The sequence below is a fragment of the Hoplias malabaricus genome, chromosome 6 (genome assembly GCF_029633855.1).
Source record: "Hoplias malabaricus isolate fHopMal1 chromosome 6, fHopMal1.hap1, whole genome shotgun sequence".
NCBI lineage: Eukaryota > Metazoa > Chordata > Actinopteri > Characiformes > Erythrinidae > Hoplias > Hoplias malabaricus.
Window position 1 is genome coordinate 45,895,775 of NC_089805.1, and position 22,737 is coordinate 45,918,511.

Consider the following 22,737-nt stretch of genomic DNA (forward strand, 5'->3'; position numbering starts at 1 on the left):
TTCATCTCGAGTCGAGGTGGTTTGTTTTTTCTCTGCTGCACTCATTCACCAGCTCAGGTCAGGAGCGATACTCCACAGTACTCACTTTTAACATAAACAGAGAGAACTTGGTATCATCTAGTGTAGTGTATGATGATCTAACTATGATCTGAACCTGCTGTAAACAATGTTTAAAACATTGTTGTCTCTGGCTCTGTCCTGAGTGGGTTTCCTCCGGGGTCACGCTTTCCTCCCACAGTCATAACACATGGAGTTTAGGTGAATTACTGACTCTAAACTGTCTTGGGGTGAATGTGTGTGTGAGTGAATGAGTGAATGAGTGTGTACCCAGATATGGAGTGGCGTTCTATCCTGGGTGAATCCCTGGTGCCCGATGCGGTCCTCCAGGTAGACATTTGTTCCTGATTAAGAGGGCGCTGTGCATGTTTGGCTTCTGTTTCTCACATGTGTGTGTGTGAATTGGAAAGAGTCCTTGAGTGTCTAGAAATGCGCTATATAAGTGTAACTATAAATAAATCAATAAAATTATTATAATTTATTATAAAATTCAAGATCCAAAATGCCAAAAAGTGACAGAAGGGAACGCTCCTTTGGTCGGTGGCCGACAAAAATCTCCAGCAAAAACCGAACGTGCAACAAGGAAAACCGATCTGTGAGAACTGGGGTGTGGCGCCATTTTAGGCCCAAAAAAAACAACACGTCAAAACACAAACAAACCTAACAAATCTGAGGGTATGGTTTGCTAAATCAAGGGTAAATTTACAAATCCAATGGTAGTTTTAAACTTTATAAACCGAGAGTACGGACGGCCAAACCGTGCGTACAGAGTTTATACTCGTCACGTTTTTTTCTTTCCTGCTGCATAATTTACAAAAATGGCGGAAAATCTGAGTTTTCAAAATATGATCCACGTGGACGGGACGGGGCCTACATTTCAGGGCCTTCCATTTCTCTCTCCTGTCAGTTCTCTCTTCACTATCTCACACCCAGTTCTTTATTATTTGACCTCTCTCACCTTTATATCTACATTAATGTATGTTAAATTGCTCTTGTCAACTCCTATGGGAAGAATTACGAAAGATTGTTATCCAAAATCCGTAAGTTGGATCGCTCCAAAAAACGCATACGCAGCATAATTGGTTATAGGTCCTACGGATCCTGACAAATTTCGTGGTTTAACCACTAAAAGTGTGAGACGAGAAACGTTGCAAACAACGCGAAGAGAAAAATCATAAGATTACGAAGAACTTAATTAATTAAGTTGTAGGCGTTTGTGCTTTCGTCGTGTTCATGTAACAGCGGCGAGAAACGAAACCACCTTTGAAACAGAACGAAAATAAATAAATCCGCCAATAAGCCTCGACGTACATTCTGTATCCAAGCGAGATCAGCGCGGCCAGCCAATCAGCGAGCGCTTTGCTTTGTAGTTAGGCAGACATAAGGCTGCGCGGCCAATCACAAAATAAGGCGAGCGGGAATATTTTTGCTGTTTATTTGACTCAGGTACTTTTTTGTGTTTTTTAAATAAAAATAAATTGTGAGGATTATTTTGCGTCCCGGGGATAAAATATAGGACGTAAATTTGAATAAACGCGAGGGTTAGGGGTCTATTAAGGGGGACAAACTGCTGTTTTGGGGGGTTTCTTAGCCTAGCTTAGCTGGGTGTCGTTAGCAACTGTGCTAGAATCGTTGTAAACGACATAAATACAGCACACAGAATCCAAACAGGGCGTGATATTAACTTTATTCAGGCTCTGAAGAGAAGGGTATTATTTGTGCTGTTGTCCTGGCGCCTCCACTGAGCTGCAGTTAGCCCCTTTTTCGCGAATGTTCCGTTCCACCTTAAGTGACACTGCAATTACTATGGCGTTTAAGGTGGACTGGAAAATTCTTAAAAGAAGCAACCGAAATAGAAAGCGGTTTGAGTTATAATTGGCGCTTGGACACAGCCAGGTGCATATTTCATGCTTTTTAAATAAAATCAAGAGCGTAAGTGAATAATAATCACGCTGAACGCTTTGCAGATGAGTGATATTTGAACTAGGAGGTCGTCTGCTTGGTTTGGTGTTTGTTACGTTAGGTCTGTGTATTAAATATGGATTTTATTACCTGTTTTTGGATAAATATCTGCTTCAATATTTGGACTGCGCTTGTCTGTTACTTGTGCTATACTTTGTTCATTCTCGTTTGACCCCCTTGACCATTGCTGTCAGTGTGTGTGTGTGTGTGTGTGTGTCTGTGTCTGTGAGTGTGAGTGTGAGATCTCCAAGGGTGAGTGCATGTGTTTTGCTGAGAGCATCCCTTGCCTTCTCCAGCCCTTTGGCTCAGTAGTGGCCTGGCCTTATTGCTCTCCAGCAGCTCCATGTGTCTGTGTGTTCTTGTGAAAATGTCATAATTAGACCCCCATGAACTCTCCTGGACTGTTCCCCTGGGCCACCAGGAAAATCACAGGGTGGGGAGTGAAGGGACAGAGCTTTCTCCTCCCTTAACCATAGTTTGCATGTCCTTCAGCAAGGCACTTACCCCAAACTGCTCTATGTGTGGGTGTGTGTTTTCACAGCTCCTAATCACTAGTTTGGGAGGGTGTGAAATTGTCCACAGGGTTTAGTGTGTGAGTGATTGGGTGATTGTGTGTTGGACTGGTGCTCTGTCCAGGGTGTGTTCCTGCCTTGTAGCCAATGATTATGGGTACTCTCTGGAACCACAGATACGGATCAGGACGAATAAATACAGAAGTAGAATTGAATGGATGAAAATGTAACTTTTATATTTTAAACCTACAGCTTGAAGTCCAGAGGGTTCTGAATGTATTTTGTGACTCCACTGTGGTTAACCCATGATGGAAGACCAAATAAAGACAGACTCTTCGTCTGCGGAGGGCGACACAGAGCCCAGTATGCTTCTGCAGAAGCTCAAGACCAACATTTCGTAAGTTTACTCTACATTTTGGGAGACTTTTGCATAATTTCTGTGAGAATTTCGATGGTATTCTGACACAAGCATATCAGGCAGATCATGTGCTGACCACAAACACCTCTCCAACTCATTCCAAAGGTCTGAGACTCTAGAGAACATGGTTCCTCAAAGTCCAATTGATCAAATCTTGTGACTGGCTCCAGAAAATACACCTGAAAACTCTGAATACAGTAAGGGAGTGGTGTAGGGGCTAAACTGCTCAGAGAGAGAGAGAGAGATGGGGAAAAAAGCTACAAAGTACATGCATAGTAAACATGTTTAATGTGGCAAAATCAGAAGTGTAAGAAAATGGCCAAAACATACCAAGACTCCTAAGGGCTTCACACGTCTAGCTTATACTTCCCATTGAGCATGGCAACCTTTGGCTCATGTGCAGCTGCTCCAGTGTCCCATTCTATAACCATTATGTTTTACATATGCTCTTTAAATTATTTATTTTTTAAATGATTATTTTAAATGCAGCTCACATGAGATATTTCACACTGCTTAGTAGCTTTTGAATAAACCAGTTTATACTCCACAGAGTGGGTGCCTTGTATAGTGGCAGGTATTTTTAAAACTAGTACAGAATTTCTGACATAGCCAAGCCACTAGATGTCAGTATAAGGGCTTTTTAAATAACGTTTTTTACCCTTGCTTGTGTAAAGATTGTGTTCATTTTCACCCTATGCCTTTTATTATTGTGTGTTTTGGTATTGGAGTCGGCTTGAGTTCAGAAAAGCTGAATGTCAATGAGCATTGTGAGGTTGCTGGTGTGAACGCACAATTGGAGGAGAGTTAGGCCTTGTTTTCTGAGTTTCCAACCTCGCTGACCTTATCTAGAGTAAACACAAGCTCCTTGGCTGAGAGCGTTAACACTTCACTGTGTGGAGGATGTTTTAATTTGGTCAGTAGTTAAAGGCTACTCCGTATCCTCCACTGTATCTACAGATATTTGTCCTTAAGTTTCACGTTTCTGCTTTAATTTCAGTTTTTTGTTTTTGTTTTTACAGTAAGACGGTACAGAACAAAGTGGACATTATTCTGGTGAGTTTCTGATTTCTCCTGTAACCCTGAGTAACCAAGAACTCATCTCCGGATCTGCATTACTGTAAATCTCTCATGTTCTCTTCTCTCCTACAGAGGGACGTGCAGCTCTTCTCAGACAACGACAAGCTCTATTTGTATTTACAACTCCCCTCAGGTCCCAGTGCAGGAGAGAAGAGGTGAGTGGAGTCAGACCCTGTTCATACCTGTCACTAGCATGTGCTCTGGGTGATGGGATCAGAGGTGTAGATGAACAGTAAGAGTACCTTCAGAAGTGGTCTGGGAAGCCTGTAGTGTGATCTGTAGTGTTTCCTCATGCTTCTTCAGCAGAAATGAAGTGCTGTAGTGTGTCACTGCCCGAGCCGGAGCAAGTCTATGTATCTGATGTTGGTGGAACAGAGGCAGAATTTCTACAGTGGATATCAAATGTGCGTAAACGTGCAAAGTATTGTTTATCAGTGAATTCCCCGAGTAAATCTCAGCGACTGTTTTTTGAGGAGGAGAAAACTAAGACGGTTCTACACGGTTTAGAAGCACAGCTGGCGCTAACAGGCACTTGGTTTAACACACCACAGCAGATAATTTTCCAGCGAACTGAGGCTCAAAACACACATAATTGGAGGATAAAGCCTCACACAGTCGAGTGAAGGGTCTTCTGAGTATTTTATTTGTTTTCAGCCTTCTTCCTCTCTCTCTTAACCCAACCCCAGCGCTAAACCCATAACCGCTGTGGGCTACTGGGCTTGTTTCTCCACCCGTTTCCGACTGTCACATCTCCAGTCAGTGAGCTCCCACAGCGCCCCCTCCCTGTGGCTCTCTTAAATGCACAAAAATGTTTGGCCGTGTTCTTAAAGACGCAGAGCAAAAATTTGACACGGCACACGTCATAAATACAGCCCTCATTCTGAGGTACCGTCCACATTTTTAAATACCGCAGTACACAGTTTTATAGTTATACCACACAGCCCTAGGCAGTAAGAGCATAAATGTATGCAGCTGGTTTTCAGAGTTGCTTTTGGTGTCTCCTGTCATGTTAATCTCGAAGTTGGTCTTGCAGAGCATGTGATCAAAACGTCTTATAACATCCCATACTTGAAAAACAAGCAAGGATTTGTGGGACAAGGCCCCCGTGGCATAAAGGTAACAAAACTAGGAAACTGTAAAGAAGCTCATTTGATTCCCAGCTTCTTGCATGGTACTGTGGTAGCTGTAGGTGTTTATGAGCATTGCTGTGGTAACTGTGGTCTGGTCTTCAAAACAAAGCCAAACTGAGGTTTTTTTGTACCATTACACCCATAAAAGCTGTGTGTGAATGTCTTCTGAGGAAAGGACCGATAGAAACACTTCATATCCACTCAAAGATCCTGCATTATCACACAGTATCAGATTTTACCAGGAGTTTAACTCTAAACTGTGTCACAAAGATAACACCTCTCTCTTTAAATCCGTAAATCCTCATCTTCATGGTATTATCTAGAGTAATGTTGTGTGTGTGACAAAGAGTGATCTGGTGTGAAGTGGTTGATTGTAGAGAAATTGGAGTCGATTTCTTTCCAGTGCTGGTGAATGGAACCAGGTGTCTCCATTCTACAACAAACATCCAGCATTGTATTCCCTCTCCACCAGCAGCAGTGACCTCCATCAGTCCTTTGAGTCATTTATAATGAAAGGTTGATAATGTGAAAATAGTGGGTATTCCAAAACAGGCTAAATAAATGTATTTAGTTTGATTTAACCCAGGGTTTATGCCCATGACAATGAGTCCTCCTGTACACAGTGCCCCCTGCCTCAGGAGTGCCTATGTGCGTCCTTCAAGAAGCATGAGTCCATTCCACTGGTTCTTTGAACTGACTCTGACACAATGCCACTGAACAACTTAACACACTGGAGGAGAATGTAAACTGCCCAGATCTGTCACTTCAGCCAACAGAGAGCTGGGGTTTCTATCATATCCACCCAGAGAGCAAGACTCTTAGGACTTACGTTCTCAGATGGCTGACTATCAGACCACAGCATTTTCAGTTCATTGTGAACCTATGACCGTGTCCCAGTTATGTACAACACACTTTGTGTACACAGTATATACTATGTACTAATCTGCACTACTCATAATCGCACAGTCCTTTAATATATTTGCATGTTGCACATACTGTTTACAATACCACTGGACATGTTTATTGTATTATATTCCAACACGTGCTGCTGTGCACTTTCAATCCATTCTCTATACTTGCATATACGTATAGATATTTACATACGTTCTCTTTATGTATAAAAAATACCACCCCAGTATCCCTTCATTCTATGTATACATACATTTTATATTTTTCATTCTGCATTTTATGTAAGTATACTATATTTTGCACTTCTCCTTAGATGCTAACTGCGTTTCATTGGCTTGTACCTGTACTCTGCACAATGACAAAGTTGAATCTAATAAATGCATGTACCAAGTTGCAGTTGCAACACTGTCTGCAACTTTTCCCAAGGTTCCCTCCACTCTACATAGTGCACAGTGTATGTCATTAAAATAAAGGTTTCTGCACTAAAATAGTGCATTTTATGTATAATAGCAAAACCATTTATATCTGAAGTAAGCTTCATGTCCCATTGTCTAACATTTTAGGGGACTCTCGGATTCTGTGGTGTGCTCAGTTTTGACACTTTAACTGTACTACACACTGCATATTCAAACACTAGTTAGAATTACGTGTGCATTTGGGACACAGCTTCTGTCTTAAACACTAATAATCAAGTGTGAAGCGAACTCTTCCCTTCTCTGTAACATCAGCGCTCTCAGTTCCCCCAGCAGTGCTGTGATTTATAAAGGGGGTCCTTATAGTTTATGCCAGATTGGTGCCAACACATGAAGTCACTTTCCATGGTATGGGCCCTTTAAAGCTGTTGGCTAGTCCCTCTGTCTGTTGCTTAGTAACGACAGACATGCATTGCCCCCTGTTTCTAAGCAACAACAGAGAATTGATGGAAGTGCCTTTGGCTCTGCTGCCCCTTAAGTTTCATTATGAAGTTTGTTTAATAGCCATTGTGTTGTTTTACTATTAAACTTATAAGGATTTGCCCTTTTACTATTTTTAAAGTGTGTGTGTGTGTGTGTGTGTGTGTGTGTGTGTGCGTGCTGTGGTGCTGTTTTTTGCTCAGTTTGTTTGTGTATTTATTTGTCCATCTTTACATCTGTTTGACAGAATGTGTGTAAAAATATATCAATATGATCTCTAACAGCTATAGAAATAAAAATAAATATATTTAAAAGAGAATTTAAATGTTGAAGATGTAAAGAAAGTGTTTGAGAGTCTTTTGGAATGAAATGCTCCATTGTGGAGAAATATACTGATTGTTGAAAATGTAGGAGACTGGAACCAGACGCCTTCCTCTAAAACCTCCTCACTGCAAGATTTTACAGATTGCTTTTAGCTGCGTCCGCACTGCCATATTATGCAGTGTGCCCGAAATAGTACATCACCAGCAGCAGTGTGTTCTTTAGCATATGTTCTATGGTGTAGTATACGTTAATTTAAAAACACCTTTCAAAGAAGTGGGTGATCCTGTAAAGTGGATTCTAATGTGGTTACACAGTTATACACAGATGATAACAATTTGTATTAACTAGATATGTGTATTACTTGCAGGAAAAAAGATGTTCCTATGGTATCCAGATAGTTGCTTGGATGTTGTTGCTATGGTATACATGGTGGTTGCTAAAGTGTTACTGTGTGGTTGCTATGAGTTTCCTAGTGGTTACTAGGTTGTTGCTGTGTAGTTGCTAGGGTGTTGCTAAATACTTGCTGTGAGATTCTAAGTGGCTGCTAGGTTGTTAGTACATGGTTGCTATGTTAATCCATGGTGGCGCATAGGTGGTTGATAAAAGTGTTTTAGGCATTTGCTATTGTGTTGCTACCTGGTTGCTATACTGTGACTAGTGGTCAATTAATAGTTACTGACTGGTTGCTATGGTTTTGAAAGTTAATACTCTGTCGCTAATGTATTATTATGTTGCTGCTAGGGTGTTTTTAGGTGTTTGCTATGATATCCATTGTGGTGAATAGGGTGTTGCTATGGTATTTTAGTGGTTGCTAAGTGCTTGCTATAGTTCCCTTGGTGATCGCTAGGTGTATGCTGTGTTATCTCTTGTGGTTGCTAGTGTGTTCCTAGACCGTTATTATGTTATACCAGGTCTTTCCTACCATTTGCTGTAGTGTTGTGGTCTATGGTGTTCCATCTCTAGGGGTCACTGTGGTATTCCGAATGTTAGCTGGGTAGTTGGTAGTTGGTAATCCTAATGTTTCTGACCAGTTGCTGTGGCATGGTTATTTGATTGGTGCGGATAAGTGTTGCTAGGCTGTTAATATGGTGTTGCTAGGTGGGTAATTTGGTGCTGTGCTGCTAGGTGTTTAATTATGATGCTCCTATTAGACCCACCGCGACCCTGAACTGGATAAGGGTTACAGACAATGAATGAATGTTGCAGGTTATGTATTGTGTATTGTCAATGTTATATTCCATCCATCCATCCATCCATTATCTGTAACCGCTTATCCAATTTAGGGTCGCGGGGGGTCCAGAGCCTACCTGGAATCATCGGGCGCAAGGCGGAAATACACCCTGGAGGGGACGCCAGTCCTTCACAGGGCAACACAGACACACACATATTCACTCACACACTCACACCTACGGACACTTTTGAGTCGCCAATCCACCTGCAACGTATGTTTTTGGACTGTGGGAGGAAACCGGAGCACCCGGAGGAAACCCACGCGGACACGGGGAGAACACACCAACTCCTCACAGACAGTCACCAGTCACCAGTCGGGAATCGAACCCACAACCTCCAGGCCCCTGGAGCTGTGTCAATGTTATGTTATTTATTAAAACTTTGTGAAGACCTTTGTGCCGTGTCTGATATAAAGCTGCAGTGAGACCACCGTTCTCCAGAGCTGGGGAAAGCCCGACACAGACACGGAAGAAGGAGAGAGTCTGATCGCAGCGGTGCTGAGTTTTAACGACAGTTTTTTGATCGAAAAGTATTGGAATCGAGGAGTCGATTCTGTTTGTTCGGTCCTTAAATCAATCGAGATTTAGGGTCGACTCCGGAGCAACCGAGTCGTGAATCACAACCACCGCTCCGCTATTGCCTAGCAACAAGGGACTCGCCGTGCACTTCGGTGTATATTTAGCAGATGGAGCGAGCCGTGGCGCTCGGGAGAAACTGTGTAGTGGATGTTGAGGGCTGTTGTGGCTGGATTGATTATTTTTCTCGTCGGGGAGTAAGAGAAAGGCGTGAGGGTGTCTTACAGCGCAGGTAGGGGTCAGCTCCGGTCAGAACCTCTCTGCCTTCAGACAACCAGGGGAGTCTCCTCTTCACTCGACGAGGTCTGTCTTTGTTATTGTCATCACGAGTTAAAGAGAGGAGCAGGGCGAGAGTTAAAGACTGATTATCATTAATGGTGAGCCGAGTAAACTACACAGGACCCTCTACTGTCTCCTCCTGAGAGCTCCAGCTTCAGAGAAGAGTGTAAACACTGCTAAACTGACACAGGGTCCACTGCCTGCTGCTTGTTCCAGTTGAAGATTGAATCAAGAGTTTATTATCTATTTCTCTGTGATTTTGTCCATCTTCCTGGTTACAGCAAATATATATTAACCAACTACAAATACATCAAAATATTTCACAGGACTTAAACTATAACTTTGCAGCAGAGTGCACAGCTTTTCCTGCCTGTGCCGTCAGTCCACCTTCGCCTGTGCTTCACCTTGCTGCTAAGCAACACGAACACAACTGAGCTTCTCTTGTCTCTTCACTGCTTTTCTTTCTCAAGGTCTTCCTGTTGGCTCTGCATCACGGCTGCGTGCCCTTTCATTAAGCATTAATCCACAACAGCCTCCAGAGACCATACCTTCTCCACGTACACAATGTAAACATTGCGTGGAGGAAGGAGATCCGGTCACTTTCTGGATTCAGAAACATTTGGAAAGTGTGAGCGAGTGCTGCGAGTTGTGATTGAAAGGCAATCCACTCACTATAGGATTGAATTTGGTAGAGATAAACAGTAATAAGGTATAAAATACACTTCTTGTTATTCTTAAAAATCAAATTTCATTAACTGTGCAGGACTGTAGATTAGAAAAGATCCAGTTGGTGGCAGTGATTAATTAATAGCAGCAGACTCATGCCCTGTTGCTAGTGCAGTGTATTTTTAAAATAGGATTTGTGAGTGTATTTGTTCAAATAAAGCTGTTATTAGCTACTTGCAAAAACACAGCCTTAAAGGTCACCTGTTAATTAAAGCTGTCTGTGTACTTTAAAATAGTCATAGTCCGACTACACACAAAACTGCTGTTTTTATATTATGATTAACAAGAGCTAGGTTAATGACTCTGCACTGGTTTTCTTTAGTGGAGTAATTACAATCTGTAGAAGGACTCAGAGAAATATATACAGTGATTAAAACGTGATTTGGACCAATCAGGGTCAAGGGGAGGCCTTAGAAGAAACTAGACTGTTCAGCCAGTAGTGCAGTCTGCGGTGTACAAACGTTTCTGTAGCAAAAAAATCATTGTTGGAAACAATTTTTGCTTTTCATTTTTTAGTATACTGCCTTTTTAAAGCACACATACCATTTCAGTTAATATTTATTTACTAGTTATTTCATTAAGTTAGTTTTATTATAATGGAACGAAGCAGTGCGGGCGAGACGCAGGCCGAGTTGTGCTCAGTCTTAGCCGAGCTGCAGAGAGTCGAGCATAGTATAGAGGAGCTTCTGAAGCTTCAGACTCGTCTGAATGTGAAGAAGGTGACTCTGGAAAAGACTCGGCAGGTTCCCCACTCGTCTGGAGCAGCCTGTTCTCCAGGACTGAGCCCCGAGCTCCAAATACGCAAGCTGAAAGGCAGCGGAACCGCAGAAACTGCGATCACGTCCACCTCGCAGGGCACCGCTCCCGGTTCCTGGCGAAAAAGGCTGCTGGCCCGAGTGGCTGAAGTGAACTTAACACCTGCTCCAGACTCTTCAGACTCAGAGCAACCTCGACGACAACAACGTCGTCCTTCTCCTCATTACACAGTCCCACAACCAGAGGTCACCACAACAACCAACAAGCTCGAGGATCTGAGCGCTAACGTTTTACACGCGCTGTCTCAACGGCAGCTGCGGAAAAGGAGAAGAACAGCTGCTGTGTGGAAGAGCCCTCGACGGAAGAAGCATCGGAATTCTCCTTGTCCTCCACCACAGCCAGAGGTCACCACAACCACAAAGAGGTTTGCGGCTCTAAGCTCCATGGTTTTAGCACAAAAAAAGAAAGAAATACGAAAGATTATAAAAGTTACCATATTGCAGTACCTGTGCCACATAGCAGCGAAAGGTTGGCTACATTAAATACCAAAGCAGTCACTTTCAGCACATTAACAGCCACCTAGCAACACCCTAGCAGCCACCTGTCATAATAGAGCAAGTGCAAACCAGCATATTAGCAACTACCTGGAACACCATGGCAACAACCAAGACCCTAGCAACCGACAAACAAAACCCTAGTAATCATCTCCAGCAAACTAGTAGCACTCCAGAAACCAGCAAGCCATACCTTTGAAACAATTGAAACATTGAATTCATTCATTCATTTTCTGTAACCCTTATCCAGTTCAGGGTTGCGGTGGGTCCGGAACCTACCTGGAATCACAGGGCACAAGGCAGGAACACGTCCTGGAGGGGGCGCCAGGCCCTCACGGGAACATGAGTCCAACTATACATTATTCTTATCACTGATGGTGTAGCATAGTGCAGTGGTTCTCAAAGTATGTAGACCAAATACCACTCATTGACACACCAAAACCTCCAAGTTCCATCCTGCAAGTCATATCACAGAAACACACAAAACTTGTACACTAGATAAATATGTGCCTTTACCGCTTACCATTTTAGTGAAAGGGCTGCTTCTGGCCGTGCAGTGGAAGAGACTAGATCAGTGAGGTTTAAATGCAGAAATGGCTCAGCATCCATTTTGTTACAGTACTTGCTGATATCACAACAAAGTTCGTCACTACTTGCTTTGAATTGCTCACCTGCTTTTGCAGTGCACAAGCGAGGATGGTAAGAGGTTCCTTGGGATTTGGGAACTGGGGCAGCAGTATTCTTTATTGTGGAAGAGCATGGCTTCAGATCTACAAATTGTTCCTTGATGTTATCTGGTGTACCATGTCAGGATGCTTTGTGTACCACAGTTTGAGAACCACTGACAGTTATGCAGAAGGCTGGGATTCAATACCCTGCTCAGGAAGGAACACCTCACTACACTAATAGGAGTCCTTGGGCATAACTTTGTACCTACATCTGTAAAAAGAGTAATGTTGTACATCACCGTGGATAAGGAAAAGGTTGTCTAAAAGATTAATAATAATTTATCCACGTGTTTTTGGTGTTTTATAGTAGTGACTCCAATCTGGTGAACACTGCTGACCAGCTCCACACATGCAACTGGATTCGAAGTCACCTGGAGGAACATGCGGACACCTGCCTTCCCAAGCAAGATGTTTACGAGGCTTATCGGTGAGATATGGATTCAGCAGTTTATCCACAGTTATAGCAGATGTGTAGGTTACCATAGCAACCACTTGTCTACAGCCAGGCAGCCAGGAGTAATACCATAGCATTCACCAAACAGTAATCTAAGCATCGCCTCCAGTACCATAGCAACCACCTCACAATAAACTAAGCATCAGTTCAAGAACCATAACAATCATTTGACAGTGTCTACATAGCAACACAATAAATATTTCCTATCAGGAATACCATATTAGTTATTTAGCACCACCCTAGCAGTTGAAAACATATAACCCCTACCACACAACATGGAATACCCTAGCAATTACATGGAATACCCTAGCAACCACCAGATATACCATAGCAAGCAACTCGTAACACCCTAGAAAACACCAGGAGGACCATACTAACTGCAAAAAACAACTGCAACTGAAAATCTAGCAAACAGTTGGAGTGCCAGAGCAGTCACAAATTAACAACAGAGCCACTACATGGAATGGTATAGCAACGACATAGCAATCATTAGAAATACCATAGCAACCAGCTAGTAACACCATAGAAAACACCTTAAGTGCCATAAGATCTGACCAGCTTCTAACTAAAATATGCCACGGCAACCACATATTAACACCAGAACAACCACCTAACAACCACCAGAGTTACCATAGCCACCAAATAGTAGTGCCCTAAAAAACACCCGGAGTACCATAGTAACTGCATAGGAATACCATAGCAACGACCTAAAATATCATGGCAACTTCCCTAGCAACCATGGACACTGGCTACCACCTGGAGTGTCATTGCGAAGATCTAGCAATATTACATCAGTACCGGGGACACGCTAAAACTGCACCATTTGCATTTTCCTTTTTTTTCCCTTTTTATCTTTGTTTCATGTGAAATATTGATTTTCCTAAACTCTTGTTATTGTTTGGCCTTTGTGCAATAAATAAGTAATTTCTGATAATATTTTAAGTAATCCTTTGTTACAGCTCCTGTTACTCAGATGATCTGTATTGTTAGATATATATTCAGTGCATCAGACTTCAGATGTTAGCATTTCCAGGTGTGTTGGAGTAAGGGGATAGACAGAAGTGTACTTGAGAACTGTGTGTCCAGTCTCATTAATTGTTGCGGGTATTCATTTTGTTCTTCACCCGTTCAGGAAACACTGTGAAAACCTGCAGCAGCGGCCTCTCAGCGCGGCAAACTTTGGGAAGATCATCAGAGATATCTTCCCCAACATCAAGGCACGGAGACTGGGAGGAAGGGGACAGTCCAAATATCCTTCATTATCTTTTGATTATCACTGCGTACACAACTCACTAAACAAGAGTTCTTACAAGACTTGTTTATGTGCAAAGTCTTTACATCATAGCAGCCCCCTAGCGATCACCAGGATTAACATACAACACCATAGCAACTGCCTGGAATACACTGCCTACCATAGACACCATAGGAACCACATAGCAACTATATAAGCATATTCTAACAACACCAACCAGCACTCCTGCTGGAACTGTGTAAAATAAAATAACATAATAAAAGTCCCCGGGAATGAAACCCACACAAATTTAAACTCTACCAAAATTATAGAAAATTGTACAGTTATGTTCCCTAATGTAAAGGTACTGAAAATATATCCTTGAGGGTAACACTGCAGTGACAGCAAAAGGTACCACCACAGTGACAGTTTTTCTGACAGTGTAGCCTCCACATAGTGACAAGCTTTTGATGTTAGTGCATCTTTTTAGAGGAAGTATGTGAATTTAATAGTGTGATGCACGGGTGTCTAAACACTGGGAAACTCTTTGTCCTGCTCTGCATTAGACACTGGGCCAGAGTGGACAGTCCTTAGAGAGACAGGTTTCCTTTTTGAAGAGTTTGTCCTTGACCTGCACACGTACTGTTACAGTGGGATCCGCAGGAAGACCGTGCTCAACATGCCCTTATTACCCAACCTGGACCTGAAGAACGACCCGGTACAGCACCCTCTTGTTTCCTCACATACCACCTAGCAACCACATACCAACTCAGTAACCGCCTAGAAACACCTTAGCAACCACCTAACAGTATCCTATCCACCATGAGACATATAGTAGTTACTGCTTTGCAACTCCAAAGCAACCATGAGATAAGCCATAGTAACCACCTAGGAGCATTCTAGCAACGATATTGGATACCATGGCAACTACCTTGTACCAACTTCGAATTCATGAGATATGCCATAGCGACCATCTAGCAGTACCCTAACAACCATGAGATGCATCATAGGAACTCATTAACAATGCCCTAGCAACCATGATATATACCCTACCAACAGCCTAGCAACCAGCATCTATTTATATATTCCCTAGCAACTACTCAAGAACACCCTAACAACTAGCTATAACCTGGCAAAAACTCGATTACTTGCAACCATGAGATCTGCCTGAGTAGCCACTTAGCAACACCTTAGCAACCACATTGGATACCATAACAACCACCTTTTAACATTCAGGCATTTCATGAGAAATATCATAGTAACCACCTAAAACACACATTGGTTACATAGCAACACCCTATCAGCCAGGATTTGCCATAGCAACCATTTAGCAGCACCATTGCAATCATGGGATATGCCCTAGCAACCATCTAGTAACATCCTAAAATATGAGAATACCATGAGAATGTGGTGGCAGTATCTTTAACAGCTGTGTTGTTGTCTGTAACTGTGTCTCCTGCAGTCAGAGCTGACGGAGCTGGTGCAGACGTATAAGCAGGAGGTGACGGAGGCGGCGTGCGAGCTGATCTGTGATTGGGCGCAGAAGATCCTCAAACGCTCCTTCGACACCGTGGTGGAGATTGCGCGGTTCCTCGTCCAGGAGCACATCGTAAACCCGCGCTGTAGCCAGGCCGAGCTGGTCACCTCCGCCACTCTGGCTGGTAACTCACACACACAACCTACAGAGCTGTAACACTGGGTTTGGTTTACGGTGAAAACGAGAGTAAACGTAACCTCTGCTGTGGTGTCTTCCTCACAGGAGGCCCTTCAAAACCTCACAAAGTGACGAGAAAAGTCCCAGCCACGTTCAGAGGCGGTGGAGCCGAGGAGGACAGCAGTGGACAAGACTGCAGGGTACTTTTATGGGGCTCTTTAAACTTGTTTAAACTTTGCTCTGGACGTCCATAGGGTGGCTTTCCCTCTCCCTCTAAAACACCAGCACAGCTGTAGCCAAGCGCAGGCGCTTTTTTTTTTGTGTGTATTAGCAGCAGTTTGAAAAGAAGGCAGGGGCTGGGTTCCCGTGTCTCAAATGAAGCATGTGCTTGCCCTCCCCCTCCCAGGCTGGTGACACACTGAGATATTGAGATGGTGTTGGTGGCAACTAAAAACTGTGGAGAAAATAGGGATACACTTTAAATAACAATAGTGGCAACGATAAGAATAAAAAACAATCACTGCCATGAATATTGTTTGTTGACATGTGGTGGTAAAAGTGATCCTGTTTATTTTGGGAAGTGACTCAGTCTCTAACAGTGCTCATCATCACTGCACTGTCTTTAAAACAGAAGGACAAAGAGGGAGCGGAGCCGGTGTCGTCTGGTAAGCAGCAGCTGGGTGAGAAATCAGCCAAAGGATCGGAGTCATCTCGCTCGGGGGGGCGGGACCTGCAGATGGAGGCCCTGATGAAGATGAAGAAGTTTCCTCAGATTCTGCCGAGGGGTTCGATCCCAGACAAATCCCAGCTCTCTGTTCACGCTTCCCCTCCGGCGTTCACGGCCAACGATTCCAGCAGCGTTAAAGTGACCCTTCCCATCACAGTGACTACGCTCCCGCACCAGCAGGGGCTCCCTGTGGTGATCCTCCCTTCAGGGGTCAGTCTCTCTTACCCCGAGCAGGAGAAGAGCACCACCGTCACAGTCTCCACCTCTGCTGCCCCAACACCAGCAGTCCAGAGACCCAGAGCAACCGCCCCAAAACGGGGGCCCGATCCCATCTCCGCTGTCCCAGGTAAGGGTGGGAGACCACCACAAAATCATATATTCAGAATCTGTTATTTCATTTAGTTTAGTTTAGTAACTTTCTCAAAACCCCACAGCAGTGTTCTCCCCCTGTGTAAACAGCCCCTGTTCAGAACGCCCGCTTTCAGCACCTGTTCCTTTAAATGATAATGAGCCGCTCTCTGTTCACCCCGACCCCGAGCGCACAGCAGTGAGGAGTGAGGAGCAGAAGCTCTGGTTTTTAGCCGTTTTCACTCTGTTCTCTTTCTTCTCCGTTTTTACTCAGTGCTCTTATTTCTCCGCGCTCGTTGTGTCTGTTTTGCTTAATTTAACCTCGTCTTTGCGCTCTCACATAAACGCGGGTCCAGCGCTGTGATTGGACAGACTCAGACAAGGGGGCGGGGCCATTCTAAAGTCTCTGTATTTGACATCAGAGGTGGAACAGAGTCTGCAGAACAGCTCGTTTTATCCCATGTTTTCAGACTTAGGCAGCACACAGAAAACTGACTGTGGGGTCTTGCTTCACAGTGTGTGGGTTGGTGGGCTCCAATTCACACTTTGTTACCATCCACTGAACAAGGGATTTCTTCATTGTGTGTCACCTGTAATATATTATTTTTAAGGTTTTCTGTTAAAAAACAGTAGATAATTTGTGTAATAGTGAGTTTTTATGACTGTATGAGATTAACTTTTTTATTTTTATAGTTATTATTATTATTATTTTTATTATTAACATATTATGTTACACATTCGTAGTCGCTGGCCCTGGCGGTGTTCCTCTGAAGCGGAAAAGAGGACGCCCGAGGAAGCCAAGGCCAGGAGAGATGACTCCACAGACAGCAGCAGCACCGAGCCTTAACCCAAACCAAGCGCTGGCCACTGGAGGAGTCATCCAAAAAGCTTTTTCATCTTCCACATCCTCCCAGTCCTCGCAGGTGATGAGGATCGTGGTCCAGGACCCGCCGGGCCTCATGGGGATCCAGGAGGTGCGAGGTTCTGAGCAGAGAGGAGGAGCGTTGCAGGTGAAGAATGAGGAGGAGCCCGAAGCCCCGCCCATCCTGACGCATCACGGTCAGAATCCACCTGGTTCTGAGATGAGTCGAGCTATGGTCATCCAGAGAGCGCCCACATCGCAACCTGTGACTCAGACTCAGACCTCCACCTCAGACGAGAACAGAAGAGAAGACGGAGACGCCCCCGTCAAAGCTCTGCCCATTTCTGACAAAACAGCCTCGGGTGAGGAGACGCTGCCGGACCCGAAGGCTCCTTAGCTACAGCAGCGCACACAGCGCCTCGTTCCTCCGCCGTCTCTGAGCCCCGTGAGCTTCACCTCGATGTACGTTGCCTTTTCGGTGTCCCTCAAGTGACCTGGCCGACAGCATGTCAAACTCTGCCGCTGTTTAACGGCTCAGTTTGGACTGCGGTTGTGTCTCTGTGCTACGTTAGAGTTAGCCTTATACAGCCAGGAGTTTTCAGCTGTTTGGCGTTGTTTCAGTCTGGCAGCTTTTCTCCATCAGATATCTGTCCTGCAACTCTTAGAAAAGAACCAGGAGGGCTAAAATACCTTCCAGTGTGTGGTTCTTAAATAAAAAATATTGGGTTTGCGTAAAGTTTAAAGAGGCTCGCTGTAATTTAAATAAGTTTGGTATTAGTTTAATGTTCTTCCTAGAACCACGTATTCAAGCCCATGATTTAGAACATTTTCTTTCAAATAAAGAAATATAAGAGGCCTCTGAATCCTGAGAACAGGCAAAATATTTGTCTAAACATTAATAAACAATATATTTATATTTTACTGCCGTTGTGAAAAGCAGTGATATACAACAGTAACAATATAATGTGCAATGATTAATATGCAAAAGTGCATACTCAAATTCTTCAGACCGCTCTGATTGGTCAGCCTGTGCGGAGCACACAGTAAACAAACACTGTGATTGGTTAGGGAGCTCATTTTCATATCACAGCTTCTGTGAGGTCGGTATTGCGATACGGATTAACGTACGATAGATTGTGCCGCCCTAGAGCGAACAACAAAGGACAGATCCTCTGAATTTCCTTACGCCTAGATGCTTTCAAACAGACTGAAGCAAAAAAGAACAGAGTGAAAACAGTGTGTACAAGGCTAGATCTAAACCAGCTTTCTTTGAGCGGTCACTTTAAGGACACCCGGTTACACACTGAGAGGTTTTTTTTACACAGTAAAAGGCCATGGCACAATACTGCACAGGACCCAGGTGAAGAGGAAATGAAGGGGAGTAGTAATTACTCTTGAATGGAAAGTAAAGTCCTAACCTTAAACTTCAGCAGTGGACTCACGGAGAGTTACCCAGCCGGCTCCAGTTCAGTTTAATTCTGCGGTATGGAAGGAATCTGAAAATAAATCACCTCCATTCAAGTGAAGAAACCATGACCCAGACACGGATGCCACGTCTCCAGGAGGACGCCTGGCTTTGTGTTGCCATAAACCGTCTTTGCATGTTTGTCTTTGTGATGAAATGGTAAATTTGGGGGCTGCTGAGTGTTTTCCTAGATGTTTAGACTAAATACAGACCACAGAGTTTGTGGCGTCATATTGTGATGCGTGTCATGCCCATATAAGGTATACCAGGGCTAAGCTGGGTTTCTCTATGACAGAACCTATTGATTTACGAGTCATTAAAATATTCAAATACAGACTTCAGTGAATGCTAACAAGCTAATGCTTCTCTGAGGTGACATCATGCAACTGGAAACTTCCCAAAGTCCCCAAGCTGTGTTCATTTCAGTGTTCACTAGCTTATAGCATGTCGCATTATTGATACAGAACACATTAATGCGCTGGTCATTCAGAGAGTGGCGTTCAGTGGAGAAATAAACACAGAAACCAGAAGGAGGTGGTGGTTCCTGTTCCTGGATCCTGTTGTTCCCCACAGGGCATAATGGTAGTGTTTTCACAACTCTACTCATTTCTATGACAGAGAAATCCACTGTTTATATGGGCATCCAGCTCAGACCCACAACTACTTATATGGGCATGACAACCACTACAGATTGATGCACCATCTTCAGTGGTCTACAAGTGGTATTACGGGTTTGTAATTCAGGGTTTATAGAGAGTCCCTCCCCTCTTCCCTTCTCCTTTCTGTGGCTGGATAAGGTTTTCCAGCTCTGTTTTGTTGACAATTGCAAAAACTACCAAAAAGGTAGGCCCTTAGAACCAGGCATTGCTAACATTGCTAACGTTAAACGAACATTACCAGCCACTGATTAACACCACGTAGCATCATGCTGATTGGTGGCTACCTGTTTTCTTTTATCGTTAGCCAAATTAGCGTGTTAGGATTTGTTCCTTGTAATAATTTGTTTGGATGGAGACGTGTGAAGAGTCGTCCACAGACATTAGCACTTACTGTGTAAATAGTTCACCTCGGAAACTCATCTGCAACAAAACACAGCAGAAAACAGTTTGTTTTGTAGCTGGACAAACACAACTGCAGTGAACTCAAAGGGCAGATTAGGACTAAGAGATGTTTAGTTTCTTGTGCTAGCACTGTTGAATTGCTATCTAGTTTCCTGGACAAGCAAGGAGGTGCATTTTTACAAAGAAACTAGCACACCCTGAATCCTAATCCTCTGCCCTCAGTTAGGGCACAGGTCTAGCGAAATAGCTACAACTCAGAAACCAACAAAAGATACAACAGCTAACAATTAGCCATGCCTTAACCCATAGAAATGACTGGAATCATTTTGCACCACCTTAGCAATTATGAAACACAGTGAAAATCTGAGTAACAACTTAGAACAGTCTAAACAGTGTTTTAAAATGCAATAGCAACCACCTGGGACACCACAATCCCAAAGCAGCATCTAATTAACCATCCACTTTAAATACTTTACTGTGCTATAGTTTTCTGCACCTGAGAAAATGAGCTTTAAAAAAATATTTATCTCAGGAGTATGTTTTTTATTTTTAAAAAAGATTCATTGTGAATACACATTGTGTCACTCGTCCTGATGTGTGTAGTTGAATATAAAATGGAAGCTGTGCACTTTCAAGCGTTCACTGCAGTTGTGATTGGAGCTGTGCCTCTGACTGAGGTCTAATCATTGGTGAAAGATCGCTGAGTCAGTTGCAGTTGACCCCGAGGGCCGTGTCCATTCAAGGCGTTGTAAATGGATTTGAGTTTTAATGTAAAATTGTAAATGGCTGCCCTCGATGCCTGAAGGGGCTGCGAGTTCGTGCAGTGAGACTTCTGAGATCCGAATATTGTGTGGAGCACCAACGTGACTTTGTAATTTTGAGAGATTATTTTCCTTCGATATTAAACGTGTGACGTGGGGGGGGGGGGTATTTATGAAAGTGACGTGGTGATCGTATCCATCACTTTAAAGGTCCGGGGAAACAACACTGGGTCAGAGCCGAAGTCATTTACGATTTTGGCGAAGCGTATTTTGGAAGAAGTTTGACGGAGTTTGAAGTTTATGAGAAAATATTAAATCATATTTAAACGAAGTGATAATATTAAGCACCAGTTACGGAGCGAGTTACTGACACTGTAATGTTTACAGAATATTTAGGGACAAGCCGAGACTCTGGCTGATTGTAAACTTTTATTGCAGTCCCACTGTTGATTTATGGTGCTTTTAAAGAAAAGTAGAAAAGGAAAACGGGTTTAATTACTAAAGGACGTGATTGTAGTGTGTCTCGAACCCGGTCAGCTGCATTGTCGCCGTCTCCCTCTCCACGGTGCTAATTCTCCATCACCTCCTCTAGGTGTTCCACACGTCTGCAGAGTAGCAGTGATCGCGCCTGTGTTTTTATAGCCCCTCGTATCGTGTAGCAGTTTAAGAAGCTCACAGCACGTCGTACGGACACAGCTTTATGGGAAATGTTCTAAAGGGAATGTCAGCCCTTTTCCAAAGTCCCCCCATGGTTCTGTGCGTGAGAGATGAGCGCTGAAGCGGAGTGTGTTTGTGTGAAGTGGTTGATTTCAGAGAAACCCGTCGACTCATTGGTGAATGGAACCAAACCTCTGTCTCTCCACACAAACCCAATGTTTTATTCACTCTCCATCAGCAGCAGTGACCTCCACTTGTCTGAAGACCTTCACGTGGGATGATGATGATAAAGATGGTGGAAAACCTGAAATCTCACCTTTAATATATATCCTTCACTTATTAATGGAATAGTGTTCTGTGAGGAGCTCGTGGAGGAGGACGTCTGGTTCCATTCATCACCACAGTGAACTCTGACACTGAGTTTCTCTACAGCAGCGTTTCAAACCGGACCCTCTCGCTGTCAGTGAGTTTACTAAGGTTTTGATTGTGTTTATGCAGAAATGCTGTGAAATGGAGCTATGTTTTTTCTCTGAAATGTCTGAGTGAAGGCAGAAAAGACTAAGGAAAGTAGAGACAGAGGATTTCAGAAGTGTAACCTCATCTAACACTGAGCTCCTGCTGAAACCCTGGAGGGTGTTGGTGACAGTCCCAAAGTCTGTAAGTCTGTCCATGTGTTACTCTCTCAAAAGTCTGTAATTATGGCTTTCAGTTATATCAGCAAACCTGGACCAATACCATCCTCCGCCTTCTCAAGCCTGGAGTCTTAGAGAGAGACAGAGAGAGACACACACACAGAGGAGAGCCACACACACAGAGGAGAGCTGTTGTCTCTGTCTCTCTGTGTCTCTGTCTCTCTCTCTCTCTCTCTCTCTGTGTCTCTGTCTCTCTCTGTGTCTCTGTCTCTTTCTCTCTGTCTGTCTCCTTCTGTCTCTCTCTGTCTCCTTCTGTCTCTGTCACTTTCTGTCTCTCTCTGTGTCTCTGTCTCTTTCTGTCTATCTCTCTCTCTCTCTGTCTCCTTCTGTGTCTCTGTCTCTTTCTGTCTCCTTCTGTGTCTCTGTCTCTTTGTCTCTCTCTGTGTCTCTGTCTCTTTCTGTCTCTCTCTCTTTCTCTTTGTCTCTCTGTGTCTCTGTCTCTTTCTCTTTCTGTCTCTCTCTGTGTCTCCGTCTCTTTCTCTCTCTCTTTCTCTTTCTGTCTCTCTGTGTCTCTTTCTGTCTCTCTCTGTGTCTCCGTCTCTTTCTCTCTCTCTCTTTCTCTTTCTGTCTCTCTGTGTCTCTTTCTGTCTCTCTCTGTGTCTCTCTCTCTCTCTGGGTGACAGACCTGGACGCTCAGCACTGTCCTCTGCGGTTGTCCAGTGACGCTGCGCTAACAGCAGAGCTAAAAATAGTGT

General features: G+C 43.7%; 1 protein-coding gene across 1 annotated transcript; it reads left to right on the top strand.

Annotated features, from left to right (window-relative positions):
* The first annotated feature begins 1,456 nt into the window (after window positions 1-1,456).
* Window positions 1,457-22,280, top strand: rfx5 (regulatory factor X, 5). The gene is made up of 11 exons (XM_066674603.1): window positions 1,457-1,503; window positions 2,784-2,928; window positions 3,969-4,002; window positions 4,099-4,181; window positions 12,438-12,557; window positions 13,717-13,833; window positions 14,455-14,533; window positions 15,278-15,476; window positions 15,575-15,652; window positions 16,069-16,542; window positions 17,289-22,280. Exons 2-11 carry the CDS (start codon window positions 2,837-2,839, stop codon window positions 17,801-17,803), a joined length of 1,791 nt encoding a protein of 596 aa, XP_066530700.1. The 5' UTR covers window positions 1,457-1,503; window positions 2,784-2,836; the 3' UTR covers window positions 17,804-22,280.
* Window positions 22,281-22,737: the final 457 nt, after the last annotated feature.